The sequence below is a fragment of the Sciurus vulgaris genome (genome assembly GCF_902686455.1).
Source record: "Sciurus vulgaris genome assembly, chromosome: 2".
NCBI classification, from domain to species: domain Eukaryota; kingdom Metazoa; phylum Chordata; class Mammalia; order Rodentia; family Sciuridae; genus Sciurus; species Sciurus vulgaris.
The window spans coordinates 37,672,204-37,696,343 of NC_136462.1; the positions used below are offsets into that span (position 1 = coordinate 37,672,204).

Below are 24,140 nucleotides of genomic sequence, written 5' to 3' on the forward strand. Positions count from 1 at the left end.
TAGGCATTAATGGAAAGACATTTCCAAAGGATATGGATTCGTAGGAATGAAGAAGTTTGGAGAGCCACAGCTGGCTCTCCCTTGGAGGATGAATAAAGAGGCAATCACCTTCATCTTCACTTTGCTCCTCTGTCATAATTTTCCTCTTTTCTTTCTATTCTGAATGAGTTTTTTTTTTCCTCTCCAAACATGAAATTTTTTGAAATTTATTTATTTTAATTAAAAATCTTAAATTTACATAGGGCAATATTGTTTGATTCATTGTTATTTTTTTCCCTTCCCCCCCACCCCTCCCACCCCTCTTTTCCCTCTATACAGTCCTTCCTTTCTCCATTCTTACCACCCTCCTTATCCCTAACCCTAAACCTAACCCTAACCCTAAAGCTAACCCCTCATACCCCGCCTTATATGTCCTCATCTGCTTATCAGCAAGATCATTCATCCTTTAGTTTTTTGAGATTGGCTTATCTCACTTAGCATGATAACCTTCAATTTCATCCATTTGCCTGCAAATGCCATAATTTTATCATTCTTCATGGCAGAATAATATTCCATTATATATATATATATATATATATATATATATATATATATATATATATATATATATATGCCACAGTTTCTTTATCCATTCATCAACTGAAGGGCATTTAGGTTGGTTCCACAATCTGGCTACAATGAATTGAGCAGCAATGAACATTGATGTGGCTGTATCTCTGCAGTATGCTGATTTTAAGTCCTTTGGGTATAGGCCAAGGAGTGGGATAGCTGGGTCAAATGGTGGTTCCATTCCAAGCTTTCTGAGGAATCTCCATACTGCTTTCCAGAGTGGCTGCACTAATTTGCAACCCCACCAGCAATGTATGAGTGTACCTTTTCCCCCACATCCTCGCCAACACCTATTGTTGCTTGTGTTCTTGATAATCGCCATTCTAATTGGGGTGAGATGAAACCTTAGGATAGTTTTGATTTGCATTTCTCTTATTACTAGAGATGTTGAACATTTTTTCATATATCTGTTGATTGCTTGTACATCTTCTTCTGTGAAGTGTCTGTTCATTTCCGTAGCCCATTTGTCGACTGGATTATTTGTATTCTTGGTGTAGAGTTTTTTGAGTTCTTTATAGATTCTGGAAATTAGTGCTCTATCTGAAGTATGATTGGCAAAGATATTCTCCCACTCTGTAGGCTCTCTCTTCACATTACTGATAGTTTCCTTTGCTGAGAGAAAGCTTTTTAGTTTGAATCTATCCCAGTTGTTGATTCTTGCTTTTATTTCTTGTGCTATGGGAGTCCTGTTAAGGGAGTCTGATCCTAAGCCAACAAGTTGAAGGTTTGGACCTACTTTTTCTTCTATAACATGCAGGGTCTCTGGTCTGATTCTGAGGTCCTTGATCCATTTTGAGTTGAGTTTTGTGCAGGGTGAGAGATAGGGGTTTAATTTCATTCTATTGCATATGGTTTTCCAGTTTTCCCAACACCATTTGTTGAAGAGGCTATCTTTTCTCCATTGCATATTTTTGGCACCTTTGTCTAGTATGAGAAAATTGTATTTATTCAAGAGGTCCATGTCCTCTTGAATGAGTTTTTTTTTAATCCATCTAATAGTTTTGAGTTTCATTAATGGTGGTTGCTAACCTTTCTCAAAAGAAGCCCCACTAAAATCCCATGAACCAATTATGCAATTACTATTATTTTGCTTTGTTCTCATAAAAGTAAAGTGGTAATTATAACATATGGGTGATTTAGAATATATAAAGCACTGTCAAATAGATTATCACTCTGAATCCTCCTAAGAACCTGGTAAGGTACATAGAACAGGGAGGTTAAGAGACACTACCCAAAGTCTAAATCAATTGCACTGATCTGTCCTTGTAGATAATACCTTTCTAAATAAAAGTTTAGCCTATCCTTCCAGTAGTCTCTAATTTCTTCAGCCAGAAAGTTTCTCAATACTCCGATGACTCATAGGTCTTTATATCTCTTTTATGGCACTTAACATGTCCTATCTTTTAAAAATATTTAGATGTGTGGGTCTTAAGATACTCAATGGCAAGTTCTGGAAGGGCAGGGACGAGTCTTATTTATCTTTCTAACCCCCACAACATCTAGAAACACTCATTTTTCTAATTAAATGAATAGGGCATTCCCTTGTTTATGGTAGTTTTTCATTTTTTCTTGAAATATAATTAAAAAGCATAAATATGAGTGTGTTCACTATATTTATATAGTACCTTTTGGCAACTGTATTTTTTAAAAAGTTGTGTATCAAAGCTGGGCGTGGTGGCACACACCTGTAATCCCAGCAGCTCAGGAAGCTGAGGCAGGAGGTTTGCAAGTTCAAAGCCAGCTTCAGCAACTTAGCAAGGCCTTGTCTCTAAATAAAATATAAAAAAGGGCTGGGTATGTGGCTCAGTGGTTAAGTGCCCCTGGGTTCAATCCCTGGTACTTCCCCCAAAGAAATGTGAACAGGAATTACAATAATCCTAATTATACCATCTTTTGGAAAAATCAATTTGATTTACAGTATTTACTAGCTGCAATTTTTCTCTCCTGCCCTCCCTCTTTTCCCTATTTTTGTGGTGCTCAAGAGGGAACCCAGGGCCTCTAGGTGGGCTAGACAATGTTCTACCACTGAGCTACATTCCCAGGCATGCAATTTCTTTCTTCAAAAGAATACAACCTGCATTTACTTTAAAGGTGACTTTATTAGTAGATTAAACTTTAATTGAATCAAAAGGAACACCTCTTGAAAAGAGGTGGAAGACAAATCTAATCCTTTTCAACATTCAATATATTTACATAGCTCCATTAGAAAGTTTAAAATGTGACTTGATTTTTAATAATTTAATTTATATCAAGTCTTTAAGGAACAGACCAATAACACAAAAAGCATTATCAGTCTTTACTGAAACACTCATAACTTCTGAAATAGTTATCAAGACTATGGGCCCAGACATCTTACAAGAAATAAGAATACCTGGATTCTATTTCTAGCTCTAGCAACCTTGAATAGATTCAAATAGAATTTATGGGATTAAAATTTAAAAACTTTTTGAATGAAACTATATCCACCCCATAGTGACTTTAATGCTAAATATGTATTGCTTCTTCCTAAATCATACCTCTTTTTATCTTTGAACTCATTCTGCCAGAACCCCTTGTCTTAAAAAGAAGAACATATTGCTAAAAGATTCATTATTAGTAAAATAATTTAAAGAAACCCCAAATCTATAAATTAACAAAAGTGTCTCATATAGCTTGAAGGGCAATATTTTGAGATATGAAAGGAAGAGAATGCAGGAGAGGTAAGTTTAGTTTCTTTTACTGCATTTAATGTGTTCTGGTCAAGTGTTTGACACTGCATAAATAACCCCATTGCTACATATAAAGATAAAATAAACAGCTAAAAACTCTGGTGTAGAATGGTGTTTCTCAGTTTTCTATCACAATATTCCCCAAATAACAGAGGACAGTAAAAGAAACCTGTCCTACCTAGTTTAAATTTGATGGTTTATCAGATTTTCATTTTAAACAATCACATATGCCATTCATTATTTGAAACTAATTTACCCTGCCTACCAGTAAGTAAAACTGATAGTCCAGGAAAATATACCACGTTTATCTTTGCATCTTGCAAAACATGGATTCACTTTCCTCAGGTTGACTCATTATTCAGTTTGAGAAGCAGTTGTAGCATAAACACAGAAACAAATGTCTATGATTATGTGTGGTGAGCTGGTCCATGATTCTTGGTCCTTGATTCCCTCACGGCTGTGTTTGTGCTGGGAACTTCCTGTGCAAAGGTGCAGGTCAAGATGGCCCAGGTGCTATGCGGCTCACAGGCCTGAGGAGGCCACATGCAAGGGCATGCATCTCTATCAGCTGGAACCCTGGACTGAGGCACCAACTCATAGGGGTAGAGAATTCTGGGCATAAGATGACCTCCATATCTCACAAGTTTTGCTGCATGCTTTAGACTGCCTACTTTGCCAAAACTTTCTCACAAATAACTTTCTGATGACAAAACCTATATAATAAATGTGCTGAGTTAACTCTGGGTCAGTCAAACTCCAACAGGGTTTGGCTGCCCACCTAGCTTTTCTCTATGTGTGCCTTTTCTTCATCCCCTATCACCCCTCTCTGGGTGAATAACGGCCATGCTGGTTGCAACAATTATGTGCAAGAATGTAGGCTAATTAGGAACAAGGCTGTAAGGTGGGTAGCTTCCACTCCCTATATCCACATTTTCCAATTATAAGTGGGTTTTCATAGATTTCTTTCTATATCCTTAAGTGGGAACTGAAGATAAAGATGATGTTACAAAGCAGCTTTGAATTCTTCTGAGACATTACAGTCAGTATTTTAAACTCCTAAAACAAAAATATTTCTTTTTATTAACCATAAATACTGCAACACACCTAAAAATTTTATAGAGGTTAAATCAAAAGTTCTTATACACTTCCAGTGATACTGGTCTAAGTCAGTAATTCTCAGAGTAACATAGGACAAAGAATCTTCTTAGAATCTACAACCCTTATATCGTCACTGATACTTCTTTCCCACAACAAAGCTAGTTTTAAAATCACTAATTACAGAAAGTCACCATTATAGGTAGAAGCATATATTCTCTCTCTGGTGTGTCATGTTTGAAAACACACAAAAGAACTACTGGAGGCTTAAGGTTGCTCTTGAGAGACTATGATGGCTCCAGAATTTTATTATGATTCAATGGTGAGCTTATTCAGCACACAGATAGTTCAGTGTCTAGAAGTTATTCTCAGAAGTTGTTTTTTTCTTCTCTGGATCTTTCAATTTTTCCATTTAACATTATAATTTTTAAAAGGAAAAACTACATGAAATTCTTATGAACACTTTTTATTTCATCTTGGAATAAAAGGATAACTCTCCTATTTATTTATTTATTATTTTAGCTGTAGGTGGACACTCTACTTTTATTTTATTTTTATGTGGTGCTGAGGATCAAACCCAGGACCTCACACATGCTAGGTGAGCACTCTACCACTGAGCCACAACCCCAGCCCAACTCTTCTGTTGTTACAGGTTAAAATCTACTAATATATTCCAGTATTGTGCTTGTGCTTTGAATTTTGAGGATAAACATATGTAATGAAAACAAATTTTATGAGGAAGTCATTTTAATGCCTTTAGTGGCTCTTAATCATTCTCACCATCTCCCTACGTTAGAGAGGTATACCATGTTTCTACCTGGCTGACTACTACTTATACATTAGGTCTCAGTTTAGAAATTGCTTCTTCAAAAGAACTCTGAATATGTGTTAGATGTGTATTTCCATACTTTAACATTATCATAGCATTTTTTCATTGTTCATCTTATTCATCTGACATTGCCCCTAGACCTCCCCTGACAAGAGAGGGAATGTGTGTGTCTTCTTCATGTAGTCCAGCAGGGTGTCTAGCATGTATCAAGTGCTTTTTATTCAATTATTTTTATTTTGTAATTGCCTGTATAAAAATCTTAAGGAGGTCACACAGAACTCTTTTACCAAAACCTTTTTGAAATGATGCATGAAAAGAAAGTAACCATCTAGTTTAGATGAGTAAATACAGAAAATGACTAGACTTAATATGTTTAGAAGATTATTTAACATGTATATATAAACATATACTTAAACCAGGCACCTCTAAGGCATCAAAGTATTTTTTTACTAGTGATCATTTTCATTTACAAAGTTAGTTTTCAATTATATTTATTAAATAATTAAGTTAAACTAATTACATATTTACTGAGACAATGAGAGAAAGATAAAATAAAAAAAGACAAATTTGCCAGTGTAGTTTACTTGTTAAACAGAATAGCTTGTTAGTTTTTTATAAGGTTAAAAAGTAGTAGAGAATTGAGTTTAAATGTTTGGGGTTCTTTAACATTAAATCATATCTATTCAAGGGCATTTATACCAACTGGAAAAAGCATTTTGACTGCTGGTAGTCGCACATAGCCTAAAACAGTTAATATATTTTAAAAAATAAATCAATAATTTTTGAAGAAACACTTCAAGCCATTAAGTACAGAGGCAAGATTACCATTCTGAATTATCATAAGGAATCTATGTGGAAGAATCAGGGACCTTCAAAATGTAATTAGTCAGGTTTAGAATGCATCTTGTGATATAGAAAAATAAACCAATCATTTTATCATTTCATTATTAGGGATATATCTGACATCTATAGGTGATGGAAAGATATCGATTATTTTTAATTGGAAGTATAATCTTAATATTTTCCTTCAATTAAAATTACTATATAGGGTATGGTTTTACAATGGTTTTACAACTATAAAATAATACAGGAGAAAAACAAGTATGATATAGCTACTAAAATAATTAGATATGCATAGAAATTCCTGTACTAGTGACATATTTGGACAGGACTCACTACATTTTTTTTTTTTTTTTTTTTTTTTTTTTTTTTCGGTACTGGGGATGAACCCAGGGCCTTGTGCATGTGAGGAATCACTAAATTCTACCTCAGGCATCTATGTTAAGTGTGCATAAATAAAAATAATTTCATAACAGTGGTTCCAAAGGAAATATCCTAAGATTCTTTGAAACAAGTCAGAACAATAAGAGATACAGTTGATTTACAGCTAACTGAAGGAGTTACTGTCAAGGAGCTTATGTTTCCTCTACTTCTTGGAAACATGTTAATTCTTTAAAAGATTATATAATTGACAGGGAAAGAGAGAGAGACAGAGACTGAAAGAAAGAATATATATAAGCAGAAAAGGATGGTGACAATACTTTCAAAATGACAAAAAAATTCTAACTCAATCATAAATCTCTTTATTGGATACAAGATTAGCATCTAAACTATTTTAGTTATGATGAGTTCTGCAAGCATATTAAAAATAATCACTAGTTTAATTAAAGGCACAGTTCACTTCATTAGCATGAAGAAAAACATATGATTTTACAGAATACCTATGCTGACAAAGAAAACATCTATTTAATTAAAATTGTAAGTCTATGCTATCATGATAAAATGACTTTAATCAGGAACTACACCATGACTAAGAAGAAAATACAACTTACAACTGTTTAATACAGGAAGTTGTAGGGAAGGTTTTGAAATAAGTTACAGCATAGAAGAATAGGGATAGAGATATTAAAATTATTTCATTTAGGCATCTACACATTCCAGGCAATTTCTATAACTCTAATTATTATTCTGGCTAGGCAAGGTATGAGGCACAAGTTTCCTGGGAGGGACTCAGACTAGAGTACAAACTGAATATGCTAACCAGCGTTCTAGCATGTGTAAAGCTCTATGACCCTGGATAAATCATTTTCCTGAACTATTCCTTGAATTACATGAAGGAAGGATGGTTTCTATATCCTGTTTACTTGTAACATTAAGAAATTCTGAATGTTTGAAGTTGAAGCCATTTTAAATCTTCAATCCTATGGTTTCCACTAAAGACTATCAAATGTACAAGACAGCCTTAAAAATCAAAAAAACAAACAACCACTTGTAGCATACAGCGGGGCAAAATTATATATTAAACCTGATAATCCCGTGAGGTCAGTTTTTTGTTGTTATTGTAGTGTGTGTGTGTGTGTGTGTGTGTTTTCTTTTTAACATTTCTATTAACTGATTACCACTCAAAAGATGCCTCTCCCTAGACCCAGTGAAATATAGGACCCTACCCTACTCTGGCTATAAATTTCCCACAATCAAAAATGTTTAAACTGTCCAAGAAATGAAAATAGTTACAGTGAGAATGGCAGATTTGGGCTTGTCCTGGTGGACCAATTTAATATCTTCATACTCTTTATACCTTATAAACTAAGGTCAGGTCAGTAGAAGACATAACCTCAAAACTGAAGCTCAGGGAGGTTCTAAATTAAGAGGTTCAATGTAAAAATGAAGTGAATTACAAAGAAAACATATGCTGATATATAGGATGAGGATTCTAAATCATCTTATGGCAGATAGAAACTATACTACAAGATAATACTTTCAACCCCTATGGACCATTTTATAAGCAATCCCAAGTATTTAAAGAAATTATCTATTAATTTTCATGACACTTCTGTGAAGTCAGGTCTTAACTATTTTTTTTTCCAAAGAAGGGCAAAACCACACACACATGCACGACATAGGCACACATAAATTCCACAGGAACTACCAAAGCTACTCACTGCCAATGACATATCTAGAGTTGTAACTTATGAAAAAAGGAGCTTAGCCCAATGATAAATGATATTAACTGAAATGCCTCCAACTTTTTGAAAAATATATGACTTCCCACAAGAAGTAAGTGCAGAAACAGTGTATTTCCTTGCTTAGCATTTATCACTTAGTTCGGCATCTGCTACCTTGTAGGCACTCATTATACATTTACTCAGTGAATAAAGGCTATTAATAGTATCTAACAGTTACTAAAACTCTTGTATCAGGTACTGTGGTAAGTGTTTTACATATATTATTTCATTTAATGCTACAAACAGTTCAATGAGGTAAAATATTACTTCTCATTTTACTCATAAGGAAACCAAGGCCTGGGTTAAGTAACTTGCTCAAGATTACACAACGTTAGCAGCAGGATTTTAAAATAAAGGTAGCCTGACCTTAGATCAAGATTATAGAAAAAGAGTCTTACACTAGAAGTAAGAAACTATATCTATAGTCCAGTCCCCCTAATACCATTTCCTTAAAAACAAGAGAAAATTTTTAAATGACATTTTGTTTTTAACTCTTTAGAATGTCTGGCATAGTACTTTAATTCACATTATTCTTCATCAAATGTTTCCTAAAGAAAATTAAAATCACATGAACAAATTACGTTTCATTGTTCTCAACTATAAAATGAAGATAAGTTACCTGCATAGTCTACCTCAATGGTTCTAAGACTGTGGTCCAAAGATTGGGAAATTTTGTAGAAATGCAAATACCCAGGTCCCACTCCAGACTTTATGAATCAGAAACTGATGTTTTAACAAGTCTTACAGGCATGCTAACATCTGAGAATCAGGGTCTATTTTGTAAAATAATTATAAAGATCAAATGAGTTCAATACTCATTTTTAGGGTGAAAGTACCCTAAAAAGTGAGGGCTGTATCATCGACATCATTAAAATATTAAATTACATTCCTAGGAAAAAAACTCAGTGATTTTACTAAATCTAGACTGAAATGAATATCAGAAATGAAACAGAACATAAAATACTTTCCAAATAAGATACTGTTCTTCTAGATTTTATTTGGATAATGTGAGCACCCATGGATCTAGAGTAAAAGATGACTATGATCCATAAAATTATACTTAGAAATCTGATAATTTGATCATGTCAGAGGCCTGATGTGCTACACAAGCTCCTTACCTGACCAGTGTCCAGTGGAGACACCAGATCTGTCTGTGCATGTCTCACTTACAGGTCTAAACACAGTCTCCCATCCACCAGTAGCATAGCGCCAATTCTGAGATTCCAAGATGAGTGTCCGTTGGGTGCCATATGCAATCATGAAGCAATAGACCACATGATGGAGTTGACAGCCATAGCCACAGCCTTTGTTAATGTTACACACCAGTTTCTTGGCTTTGCTACAGTCCTTGGGATTCTATCAAAAAGAAAAGAAATGGAGATGAAGATAAGATGTAGAGAGAGGTCAACTTCTCTTCGCAAGTGACAAGTACCAAAAATCATAATAAGCCAGGACTGATACAGTGTATTTCTTATCAGGTAAAGAATCCAGCTTAAAGGATTGGATCCAATAAAAGAATTCAATAAAAAAATATACATGCATTCAGGGAGATGGCAGTGACAAAAAACAATACTTTGAAAATATCACTAAAGTGAAATTAAGCAGATTAGATTAAAACTCACTTCTGTCTCTCAGAACATGTAACTCTGAACCCACAGTTGTAAACACTGAGATCTTAATGAAAGAAGTGAAAACAGTTCATTTATTCCAATAGCACTTTGACATTCTGAACTTACCCTCTGTGATAAAACTCAAATTATCTTAAATGAAAAACTATAATTTATCTATTAATTCCATCTATCTGCAGAGATTTAACAAAATCTACTGCTCCATTATGAAGTAAAAGGCGCTGAGTAAAGGGATCTCTGAATCCAACTATTAACAAAATATCAGTCACGGAACTTTTTTTTTTAATTAACCTTGATGGTAGCCATTAGTAATTTCACAACTGAATTTAAAACATGTTTTATACTGGCTATTTTGAGAATGTGTTATGCCAGTTGGGAGGTCCACTTTGCTAATTCTATGCTTTCCTATAAAATGGTTAGCTAATGTGAAAATTCTTTTTTCCATTCTAAAGTTTCAGTTCTGCTCTAATTTGTATGACCTGTTACTAATAACAATTTATTTTGACAAGGACTCTAGTCTGAGAAGGTTTCCAGGCTGTTTTTTTCACAAGGGAAAAGAGAATGAGTGCTTCTAGGAACAGAATCTCTTTTTCCCCACATCTCAAGAGGCAAGGAAAAATCAGTTCTCAATTTACATGAGCCTTGAATAAAGCAGTCAAGAAACATCATATCTACAACTACATTCCAGGGATATCATCTGTTCTGTCAAGTAGAGACTTGCTTACCAAAAGCTAACATGGTAAGGCTATAAAAATGATTCTGAAGGAAAATGCAATGAAGTCACTTCAGAAAAGGTACCTTTCACAGTCAAATGCATCACAGCTGCTTTTTTTTTTTTTTTTTTTTTTTTTTTTTGGATCAAAGCAGAACCTACACCATCAAGAACCTTCAGAATCCAAGACAGCCCTGATAAACTGATTTGGTTAATAATGTTTTTCACAATCCAAACCGTAGTTGTCTATTCTTTTCATGAGACTATGAACTCATAGCAGAATCCTAAGGTGGTAACCCCAGTCTTGTTGGTATAGCCGCAGAAGATTGGAGAAGAACAGAAAAGTGTGATGTCATGTGGGAATGGGAGACCCACATTATTTACTTTCTTGTACAGTATCATATAAGGAATCCTGGGAGTATGTGCCACTCTCAAATTACCCCCAAGGCTTTATTGTTGGCTCAGTTTGTCACAAAAGTAGATTAACGTTGATGTTTGTCAGATTTTTTTTCATGATTTGTGAGAAATACAGTACTTGAAGATCTCTAAAATTTATTTGAATGAAACTTTATTTGAATCTTGGTTCATATGTTTTTCAATAACTTTTTTCTTTTAGAGCACTTTTTAGATGCACTGAATTATTACAAAGATAGTACAAAGTGCTCCCATATACTTCACATTCAGGTTCCCTTATTATTACAGCTTGGTCTATTATTATATATTAGTCTTCATATTTGTTTATTAAGGAAAAAGTAAAGGGACATAATTATTGAAACACTGATCTTTAGTTTGGAAACTACAGATCTTTTACTTAAAAGAAGGGTCTCATCTGCATGTAAGAAAGCACATCTACTGCCTGATTTAAGAGAACAATTTAATTGGAATCCACGATTTTAAGCACAAAAGTTGAGACAGAAGAGAAAGGAACAGGCAATTTATGAAAGAGGCTTAAGGATTAGTGTGTCTCATATCAACGCTGAATAAAGAATATATAAATTATTTTTTCTTAGTTTATAGCTATGTAACATAAAGAAATGAGATAACACCCATTATGCTTGATTCTGAAATGAGAATTCTATACATGAAAGGTAATCAATGGAAGACTCCAAGGTAGAGAAGGGAAACTGAATGATTAGAATGGTAACAGTAAATAAAATACTGAAAAGCTCAGAGTCACAGCCCAGTATTTAGTTTTTGCCAATACTTAATACTTAAATGTATGGAAATTCAAAAGGATGTTGCTGATAAAAGATCCACAGAAACACAAGGACAGTGAGAAAAAGTATTTGTGTTTCACATAAGGTTAGGCTCATCAGTATAAAATCTAGAAGAAAATGAGTTAGTAATTTTAAGGTAAAGGGAGAGGATTTTTTTTCCCCTTTGTTTTAAAGTCAGTGACAACTGAGATGTACAGGGATTTATGATGATAGAAAGGAACTTCACAGGAAATCCCTAATCTTAACTGAGTCTCTGATATTCACCATTGTTAGAGTAACAACAAATAAAAGGAGATTTTTGGAAGTCTATAATAGAGAAACAGATGCACAGCTCTGTGATCTTCAAATATTTTTTGCCAAATAGCCTTTGTCAATTACTAATGATCCTCGTTTTATACTATCAGGTGATGGCTGCAAAGACTTGAAGGTGTATCTTATCCATGAACAAGTATATATAAAAGGGTCTCATTACTAAAAGAAGCTTCACTTTAATCATGCTACTACTTTAACAGGATATTTACTTCTGATTAAAAAGTCTGTTTTGCAGGCTGGGGTTGTAGCTCAGTGGTAGAGTGCTTGCCTAGCATGTGTGATGCACTGAGTTGATTCTCAGCACTGCATATAAAATAAAGGGTCCATTGACAACTAAAAAAATATTTTTAAAAAGGTCTGTTTTGCAATTGCTTCTAGAGCACTTAATATACTCTCTCCTATATAAATCTTTAATACTTATGCAAGACTGGAGGCATGTTGTTGTTTCATATTGTGATTCTTATCATCATTTTCTTCTCCTTTTATAGCATTCCTTCCTCTTAATTGCCCCCACTCCCACACCTCCCATATATGGGATATTATATACACTTCAGCTGAAGGACACTCACTAGGAAGTACTTCTTATTTGGCAGTGGAAGATGACAGAGTACAACTGAAAGTATACACATCAATTTTATCAAAGAGAGTCTTATTCACTTCTCTTTCCTGCCTTGAGTGGTATTCATTGACCAATTTCAGGTGAACTTGTGTCTATTAAAGAAAGACCAAGCACTTAATAAATGCAATAACTTGGGAGGTGACATCCAATAGAAAAAGAAACCATATACATAACTATAGTAGCAGACATTTTAATGTTCTAAGATTATGATAAATAGGAATTAAGGACTAGAAGAAAGAAAAAAAACCACTTTCAGCTGAACTGGAAGGGTTATGAATAAATTGCATTATGCTAAACCTTGATAGTATAATTTATTGTACTTATGAAATGCTAAGTAAACAGACTTTTAAAAATCATTAATGGGAGTTCACCTCTGTAAAAATAATTGTGAAGAGCAAAGTTAAACTCCAGATGCCATACATCATGTTTTATAATGCGCAGATTTTTTTAAACAAGGGTTTTCTTAAAGTTAGACTCATCAATAGATATATATTCTAGCTCCTTGCAATTATAGTAATTATCCAAGTTTAGAAATAGGAGGAAAATTTGAAAAACCACTTGAGACAATATACTCTAATGAGAGTACTGGGAGAGGCTTAAGATACAATTGTTACAATAAAGGCTCTGCTATGAACTCAATTGTGTGACTTTGCTTCAATTGCTACTTTAAAATTGAGACAAAATGATCTCACCTCTATAACCTTTCCCTGTTGATCCATCCTTCTTTCTCAGAGATACTGTGAGGCTAAATGAGATATATATGCTCAAATTTAACATAAACATACTATCTTATTTATCCTATCCTCTATGACATTATTTTATATTGAATACATGCAATTTTTAATTTTTAAAAATGATTGTGGTGGCAGGGGATGGAACCCCAGGGCCAGTACATGCTAAGCATGTACTATATAACTGAGCTACATTCCTGTTCTAAATCACCTATCTTTTTCTTATGAAGATTTAGGAAGATTTTTCCTACACACAAATAAAAGCCTCTTCAAAGTACTAAATTCCCAGTCACAATGTAATTTCCTTCACTTACTTGTCCAGAGTTACTACTGACCAAAAACATTATAAAAAAAAAAAAAAAAAGGCTAAATTACAAATGAAAACATTTAGTCAAAATAAATCAGACACAACATCTCTAGGCATCTCTTGCAAAAAGTAAATGCTCAAAAATTATTATTTTGGGTTGGAATGTATCTTACTGATAGATTACTTGCCTAACATGTATGGGGTCCTGGGTTTGATCCCCAGCACTGCAAAACAAACAAGCAAAACAAAAACAAAACAAAACCTACTTAAGGGACAAGGGAGATGTCATAGTCACAAAAATAAATTAGTAGTCGACAAGACAGACTTTAAGTTGAGATTCTCAAGCCATTTTTGGTATCCTTATCTCTTTCTCCATGATGTCTTTGATACACGATACAAAGAAGCATAGGCTTACAGCATACCTGGACACATATCTACTCATATTTTGTAGGCTAAGGATTAAGAATCAGAGCCCAAGAGAATACTTCTAGCTCCTCTCTAAGAATGTTCCTTCTACTGGGTGAGTTAATACACGATAGTTCCAACTCCCAATGAAGAGCTCAGTAAAACAAAAGAAAGGATCAGGCAGGTAGGTTGAACTTTATTGTGCTCTTTGTATGCTCTAATCACAAGACTATAAACAGTTTAAACTTTGTTTCAAAGATTTGCAGTATCCAGTTTTGTATTGGTAATGAAGAAAAGATTCATTAATAGTATGATGAAAGCATTTCATTGGTATTGGAAATAATCTGATTTTATTTCTCCAAAATTATTTTCAAAACAAAAGCAGAAAAAGTAAGGAAGCAAATAAGAGAATTGAAGCACTGCATGGTAATTAAAATGAAGACTTTGGGCACAGTTAATAACCATGAAAAAGAAAGTCAAAAAGCCTTTTCATTGTTAAAAGCCCAGATTGGAAATTACTGTACTGTCTCTTAATATATTAAATGAGAATATTTCTCTAATAATGTTAAGATGATATGGAGGTGTCCTTTCCATTCCTGTAGCAAAGAACAATCTGTTGCAAGTAGTAAGGATGTCACAATACTTCAGGCCCAAGTAGGCTACCTAGTGCTTCACGAACCCAATTTCCCTGTGGCTATTCTGTAAAATGTGAGTGTGGAAACTTAATTGAGAAAAGATATCAAGACACATAGCTTATACATTATTATACTGACCATAACGGCAAATGCAGATAGTTACTATACAGTAAAGAAGAGTAAAGTTATTTTGATGAGTAAAGAAGCAATTTACTGAATTTTACATTTTATAAAACTTTTGCTTACAATTTACCTACACATTCATATGAGGTATTTTAAAACCATGTAAAAAAATGGAAATTCTACTAATCCAACAGAAAGCAACAAACAATTAAGGAGCATTTATTCTACTAACGATCTTTGAGATAGTATTCTGATATCTCTGATATATAATCTTGAAAATAAAGTTGACCATGGTGAAAAGATGTTAAGATACCAGGAACAGAACTTCCAAGAAATATGGAATAACCTGAAAAGAACAAATTTAAGATTTATTGGGATAGATGAAGGCTCGGAAATACAAACCAAAGGAATGCACAATCTTTTCAAAGAAATAATATCAGAAAATTTCCCAAACCTTAAGAATAAAATGTAAAATCAAATCCACGAGGCTCAGGGGACCCCAAATCTACAAAATTACAACAGACCACAACAAGACATATTATTACAAAAATACCTAGCATACAAAATAGAGATAGAATTTTAAAGGCTGTGAGGGAAAAAACAACAGGTCACATTTAGCTGATTTCTCAATCCAGACCCTCAAAGCTAGAAGGTCCTGGAATAATATATACCAAGCTCTAAAAGAAAATGAATGGAGCCAAGAATACTATACCCAGCAAAATTAAGCTTCAGAACTGATGATAAAATAAAATGTTCCAAGATAAACAAAAGTTTAAAAAATTCACAACTAGAAAACCTGCACTACAAAACATAAAAAATATTTCATAAAGAAGAAATGAAGAATAAATGTGAAAACCAGCAAAGCGAGAAATTACAATAGAAAAACGCTCAATTAAAAGAGAAACTAATTCAAATTAAAAACCAGAAATAAATCAAATGACAGGAAATGAAATTTATTTCTCAATAATAACATTGAACATAAATGGCCTAAGCTCATCAATCAAAAGACACAGACTGGCAGATTGGATTAAAAAACAAGAACTGACAATACGCTGGCTTCAAGAGACTAACTTCATAGGCAAAGATATCCACAGAATAAACGAAGAAACATACGTTCACATGAATCTCATAATTAATAGGGGTTTCTATCCTCATATCAGATAAAGTAGACTTTAAACCAAAGTTTATCAGAAGGGACAAAGAAGGTCACTTCAAACTACTTAAGGAAATTATACATCAATAAGACATAACAATCACAAATATTTATGCTGTGAATAATGGAGCATCTACATACATCAAACAAACCCTTCTCAATTTTAAGAAGCAAACAGACCACAACACAATAATGTTGGGTGACATTAACATGCCTTGCTCATCACTGGGCAGACTGTCAAAAAATAGATAAATAAAATAAAAAAGCTATAAAACTAAAAAATACAATTAATAATTTAGATTAACAGACTTATATGGAATATTTCATCCATCAATGAGTGAATACACTTTCTTCTCAGTAACACACAGATGCTTCTCTAAAATACCATCTCGAAGGTCACAAAGCAACTCTGCAAATACAAAAAATTAGAGATAATATCTTGCATTCTATAGGATCAAATGGAATGAAATTAAGGAATCAATGATAAAATAATAATAATAAAAAAAAAAACAGAAGCTACTCTAACACCTGGAGACTAAATAATACACCATTTAATGACCAATGATTAGCAGAAGAAATGAGGAATGAAATAAAAAAATACTTAAAGGTAAAAGAGAACAGTGACAAAACATATCAAAATCTCTGGAACACTACGAAGGCAATGCTAAGAGGAAAGTTCATTGCATTGAGCTCATTCATTAAAACAATTATAAGTCACCCTTCTCCCACAGGGCCAGCTTCTTGGAGCAGGCCCCCCAGTGAGAGCCTTTCTGCACAGAGCCATCTCCAAGCCCTGGAACCAGTAGCGGGCTAGGGGCAGCTTTGTTCGGAAGCACTGCATTTTCAAGTTCCTCCAAGACTTCAGGCTACTGAAGGCTGGGAGGTGATACACTGGAATCAGAGGGACACTATAAGCCAATAGAGAAATCTGCAATATCTCAGAGTCCCATTGACATCTGACCAATATGAGAAAACAAGAGAAGAAAATGTCCAAACAAACCTAGATACTATATCATAAAACCCAATGACAGCACAGCAGAAGAATTGTCAGAAAGGGAGTTCAGAATGTACATAATTAAAAACAATCAGGGAAGCAAACGAGGAGATGAAAGAGCAAATGCAGGCATTGAAGGAGGAGATGAAAGAGAAATGCAGGTATTAAAATGATCGCAGCAACCAACAGTTAAAAGAGCAAATACAGGAAGCAAGAAATCATTTCAATAAAGAGTTAGAGATACTGAAAAAACAAACAGAAATCCTTGAAATGAAGGAAACAATAAACGAAGTTAAAAACTCCATAGAAAGCACAACCAATAGGATAGAACACCTGGAAGACAGAACCTCAGACATTGAAGACAAAATATTTAATCTTGAAAACAAAGTTGACCAAACAGAGAAGTTGGTAAGAAATCATGAACAGAATCTACAAGAATTATGGGATATCATGAAAAGGCCAAATTTAATAATTATTGGGATTGAGGAAGGCTTAGAGAAACAAACCAAAGGAATGAACAATCTGTTCAATGAAATAATATCAGAAAATTTCCCAAATATGAAGAATGAAATGGAAAACCAAGTACAAGAGGCTTACAGGACTTCAAATATACAAAATTACAACAGAACCACACGAAGGCACATTATTATGAAAATACCTAACATACAAAATAAAGACAGATTTTAAAGGCCACGAGAGAAAAGAATCAAAATACATTCAGGGGAAAACCAATAAGAATATCAGCAGATTTTTCAATCCAGACCCTAAAAGCTAGAAGGGCCTGGAACAACATTTACCTGAAAGAAAACAGATGCCAACCAAGAATCTTATACCCAGCAAAACTTACTTTCAGATTTGACGATGAAATAAGATCCTTCCATGAAACAAAAGCTAAAGGAATTTAAAAAGAAAGCCAGCATGACAGAACATTCTCAGCAAATATTCCATGAGGAAGAGATGAAAAACAACGATGCAAATCAGCAACGGGAGGAACTAGCCTAAAGGAATAGCCAAATAAAAGGAGAAACCAAATCATGTCAAAAAACAAAAATGAGTCAAATGACTGGGAATACAAATCATATCACAATCATAACCCTGAATGTTACTGGCCTGAACTCATCAATCAAAAGACATAGACTGGCAGATTGGATTAAAAAGAAAAATCCAACAATATGCTGCCTGCAAGAGACTCATCTCATAGAAAGAGATATCCATAGACTAAAGGTGAAAGGATGGGAAAAAACATACCATGCACACGGACACAGCAAAAAAGAAAATGTGGACTTCAAGCCAAAACTAGTCAGAAGGGATAAAGAAGGACATTACATACTGCTTAAGGGAAGCATAAATCAGCAAGACATAATCATAAATATTTATGCCCTGAACATTGGCTCATCCATGTACGTCAAACAAATCCTTCTCAATTCCAGAAATCAAATAGACCACAACACAATAATACTACGCGATTTTAACACACCTCTCTCACCACTGAATAGATCTTCCAAACAAAAAAAAAGAAACCATAGATCTCAATAACACAATCAACAATTTAGACTTAACCGACATATATAGAATATACCATCCAACAAAGAACAAATACACTTCTCAGTAGCACATGGATCCTTCTCTAAAATAGACCATATTTTATGCCACAAAACTACTGTTAGCAAATACAAGAAGATAGAGATACTACCTTGTACTCTATCAGACCATAATGGATTGAAATTAGAAATAAATGACAGAATAAAAAACAGAAACTTCTCCAATACCTGGAGATTAAATAATACAGTATTATATGATGAATGGAAAACAAAAGACATCAGGAGGGAAATAAAAAAATTCTTAGAAGTAAACGAGAACAAAGACACATCATATCAAAATCTCTGGGACACTATGAAAGCAGTACTTAGAGGAAGATTTATTTCATGGGGCGCATTCAACAAAAGAAGTAGAAATCAACAAAATAAACGACTTAACACTACAGCTCAAAGCCCTAGAAAAGAAGAGCAGACCAACACCAAAAGTAGTAGAAAACAGGAAATAGTTAAAATCAGAGCCGAAATCAACGAAATTGAAACAAAAGAAACAATCGGAAAAATTAACAAAATAAATAGTTGGTTCTTTGAAAAAATAAACAAAATTGATAAGCCCTTAGCCACACTAACAAAGAGAAAGAGGGAGAAAATTCCAGTTACTAAAATTTGGAATGAACAAGGAAATATCACAACGGACACGAGTGAAATAAAAACATAATTAGAAGCTATTTTGAAAATCTATACTTCAACAAAACAGAAAACCTCGAAGACATCAACAGGTTTCTAGAGACTTATGAATTACCTAAACTGAACGAGGAGGATAAACACAACTTAAATAAATCAATTTTAAGCAATGAAATAGAAGAGGTCATCAAAAGCCTACTAATAAAGAAAAGTCTGGGGCCAGATGGGTTCTCAGCCGAGTTCTACAAAACCTTTAAAGAAGAGCTCATTCCAATACTCCTCAAAGTATTCCATGAAATAGAAGAGGAGGGAACCCTCCCAAACTCATTCTGTGAAGCCAATATCACCCTGATACCTAAACCAGACAGAGACTCATCAAGGAAAGAAAATTTCAGACCAATATCCTTAATGAACATCGACGCAAAAATTCTCAACAAAATTTTAGCAAATCGCATACAAAAATATATTAAAAAGATAGTGCACCATGATCAAGTGGGTTTTATCCCAGGGATGCAAGGTTGGTTCAACATCTGGAAATCAATAAATGTCATTCACCATATCAACAGACTAAAAGTTAAAAAATACATGATTATTTCAATAGATTCAGAAAAAGCTTTCGATAAAATACAACATCCCTTCATGCTCAAAACACTAGAAAAATTGGGGTAATGGGAACATTCCTTAACATTGTAAAGGCTGTCTATCCTAAGCCCATGGCAAAGATCAGTCTAAATGGTGAAAAACTGAAAGCATTCCCCCTAACAACTGGAACAAGGGAGGGATGCCCGTTTTCACCACTTCTATTCAACATTGTCCTTGAGACTCTGGCCAGAGCAATTAGACAAACCAAAGAAATTAAAGGGATACGAATCGGAAGAGAAGAACTCAAACTATCCCTGTTCGCTGGTGACATGATTATATATTTAGAGGAACCTGGAAATTCCACCAGAAAACTTTTAGAACTCATAAGTGAATTCAGTAAAGTAGCAGATTACAAGATCAATGCTCATAAATCCAATGCATTTTTATACATAAGTGATGAATCTTCAGAAAGAGAAATTAGGAAAACTACCCCATTCACAATAGCATCGAAAAAAATAAAATACTTGGGAATCAATCTCACAAAAGAGTTGAAAGACCTCTACAATGAGAACTATACAACACTAAAGAAAGAAATTAAAGAAAACCTTAGAAGATGGAAAGATCTCCCATGTTCTTGGATAGGCAGAATTAATATTGTCAAAATGGCCATACTACCTAAAGTGCTATACAGATTCAATGCAATTCCAATTAAAATCCCAGTGATGTACCTTACAGAAATAGAGCAAGCTATTATGAAATTCATCTGGAAGAATAAAAACCCAGAATAGTTAAAGCAATCCTCAGTAGAAAGAGCGAAGCAGACGGTATCACAATACCAGATCTTCAACTCTATTACAAAGCAATAGTAACAAAAACGGCATGGTATTGGTACCAAAATAGACAGGTGGATCAATGGTACAGAAGAGAGGACATGGACACAAACCCAAATAAATACAATTTTCTCATACTAGACAAAGGGGCCAAAAATATGCAATGGAGAAAAGATAGTCTCTTCAACAAATGGTGTTGGGAAAACTGGAAAACCATATGCAACAGAATGAAATTAAACCCCTATCTCTCACCCTGCACAAAACTCAACTCAAAATGGATCAAGGACCTCAGAATCAGACCAGAGACCCTGCATGTTATAGAAGAAAAAGTAGGTCCAAACCTTCAACTTGTTGGCTTAGGATCAGACTTCCTTAACAGGACTCCCATAGCACAAGAAATAAAAGCAAGAATCAATAACTGGGATAGATTCAAACTAAAAAGCTTTCTCTCAGCAAAGGAAACTATCAGTAATGTGAAGAGAGAGCCTACAGAGTGGGAGAATATCTTTGCCACTCATACTTCAGATACAGCGCTAATTTCTAGAATCTATAAAGAACTCAAAAAACTCTACACCAAGAATACAAATAACCCAATCAACAAATGGGCTAAGGAAATGAACAAACACTTCACAGAAGAAGATGAACAAGCAATCAACAGATATATGAAAAAATGTTCAACATCTCTAGTAAAAAGAGAAATGCAAATCAAAACTACCCTAAGATTTCATCTCACCCCAATTAGAATGACGATTATCAAGAACACAAGCAACAACAGGTGTTGGCGAGGATGTGGGGAAAAAGGTACACTCATACATTGCTGGTGGGGTTGCAAATTAGTGCAGCCACTCTGGAAAGCAGTTTGGAGATTCCTCAGAAAGCTTGGAATGGAACCACGATTTGACCCAGCTATCCCACTCCTTGGCCTATACCCAAAGGACTTAAAATCAGCATACTACAGAGATACAGCCACATCAATGTTCATTGCTGCTCAATTCACTATAGCCAGATTGTGGAACCAACCTAGATGCCCTTCAGTTGATGAATGGATAAAGAAACTGTGGCATATATATATAATGGAATATTATTCTACCATGAAGAATGATAAAATTATGGCATTTGCAGGCAAATGGATGAAATTGGAGAATATCATGCTAAGTGAGATAAGCCAATCTCAAAAAACTAAAGGACGAATGATCTCGCTGATAAGCGGATGAGGACATATAAGGGGGGGTATGAGGGGTTAGCGTTAGGGTTAGGGTTAGGTTTAGGGTTAGGGATAAGGAGGATGGTAAGAATGGAGAAAGGAAGGACTGTATAGAGGGAAAAGAGGGGTGGGGGGGGGACGGGAAAGAAAACTATGAATCAAACAACATTACCCTATGTAAATTTATGATTACACAAATGGTATGCCTTGACTCCATGTACAAATAGAGAAACAACATGTATCCCATTTGTTTACAATAAATAAAAAAGAAATTCCTACTAATGAAATTAGCAATAAATATGGGAATAGAATAAAAAAAAATGTCTCACATTCCACCGACAAAAGATATTGTAAAATGACAGGTTAAAAAACACATCATGTACAACCATAGAAACAAAATGATGTACCCCATTTGTGTATAATCAATCAAAATGCAGTCTGTAAAAAAAAGATAAAAAAAACAAAAACATATCTGAGTTTTTACCTTCTCGTTCTTTTTGGTAATCACCAAACTAACTATTGAGAAGAGGAATGAAAGGAGAAACAGCAATGGCCTTTAAACAATTCACAGATTATACAGTCCTTTTCTGTAAATTTCTCCTGATATAAATTGTGATCCTGATAAAATAGTATTTGATTGATTTAAATCAAACTATTTAAACATAAAAAGCTTTGTAATGGGGGGAGCAAAAGGACAGTCAGTATAGGTAATAAATGATTGAGTCAGGAAGATGGAGGATGGTTTGAGAGGAAATAAAATGCTAATATCTTCAGGATACTTCCCCTCCTCCTCACCAGTTGCCCAGATTACCTGCCTCCAAGGAACTGCTCCTCCAAACAAAGAGTTGTTAAGGAATAACCCCCACCCCCCCACTCTTTTTCAGCCTGTATCCTTGTGATTACTCCACCTTTTGGGTCACGTAGACAAGATAAGGGGAGGAAAGGGCATGAGAACAAAGGAAATCAAAATTATCTATAAAAAGGGGCAGGACACCCCCACTTCCTTGGGCACCTACTTGGACCCCCTCCTCTGCGAGGAGCCTCTGTCTTTTGCTCTTGCCTTAGTGTTTCTCAGTTCAATCTTCAACACTGGGGTTACGGACCCGGATCCTGACTGACTGATTCTCAAAACCAGTATCAATAACATACTATTGAGATAGAAACTTGGAGAAATAGTAAAGATAGACTGAATCTTAAATGAGAAGCACCCAGGAGTCCCTGGAATTCTGAAAATGCCTGTGAACATTTGAAATGCAAAATAAGCATTTCTAAGCAACCCAGCCTTAGACTGCCCCTTGGCCCACACCCTTGACTCGTGCATGCTCTTGCCTGCAAAAAGTAAATGGGAGGGAAATTCACAAGTGCTGGGAAATCAGAGAAACTGTGTAACTCTGCACAGGTTCCACCTGTAGTCCAGCCTCTAGCAAGTGCCCCTCTCTAACTATTAACACCCCACACCGATGCGTTGTTGCACCTCCTCTGGAGGTGGCCTTCATTCTACCTTGAATGTTTATGAAAAGCATCTCATTCTCAAGAGGGCCGGAATTATCCCTTGAATGTGTATTCTTACTTTACTCCCAAAGACATCTCTCTTGAGATAGCTCATATTTTCCCTTGAATATGTATCTGCTTTAGTAAATAAATCTGTCTCTGGTGCTTGCTGAAATGCTTTTCCATCAAGTCCACCAAGGATCCCACTTTTCCTAAGTCCAGGAATCTCCGCCCATGTTTTACTAAAGAAAAAACTTTAAAATGCTAGTCTGCCCTTGACAACAGATAATTTCATGAAAATATAGCTTTGTGAAACCATTTCTTTCCCTGTTATTTTTAGAGAATGACATGGCTAGAGGGTACAGACTGTTTTTTTCCTCCACAACTCAAAGACTATATTCAGATGTTCTCAGAACTATTCTTTTCTACCCTTTCTCTAATCATTTCTAGAATATTCTAAAGACCTACTGGCAATTCATTTCAATGAGACAGAACGGCAAGACAGTCCTTAAGAAATAATAAGGCAGATATAATAATTTACAGATTTTTAAAAACGTGTCTGTGGTTACTCCTGTTTTTTACCAATTACATTTGTGAGTTCACTATTAAAAAAGAGAGGAATACCTACTGATAAGTAGTTAAGGACATAATCAGTTGTTATAGTAAAACATGTAAGTCTTTTTTTAAAACAATTAAAAATGCCATCAAATATACATTTGAATATACAATGCC

The 24,140-nt window shown here is 34.6% G+C and overlaps 1 protein-coding gene across 1 annotated transcript in view; it reads right to left on the reverse strand.

Annotated features, from left to right (window-relative positions):
* The window catches only part of LOC306653960 (alpha-(1,6)-fucosyltransferase), a 61,312-nt gene extending 51,678 nt beyond the window's left edge, over window positions 1-9,634 (reverse strand). The window contains exon 1 of the mRNA XM_079127126.1: window positions 9,365-9,634. Within this exon, the coding sequence (XP_078983252.1) occupies window positions 9,365-9,506 (142 nt within the window). The 5' untranslated portion in view covers window positions 9,507-9,634. The remainder of the gene's footprint in view (window positions 1-9,364) is intronic.
* Between the last annotated feature and the right edge of the window lie 14,506 nt (window positions 9,635-24,140).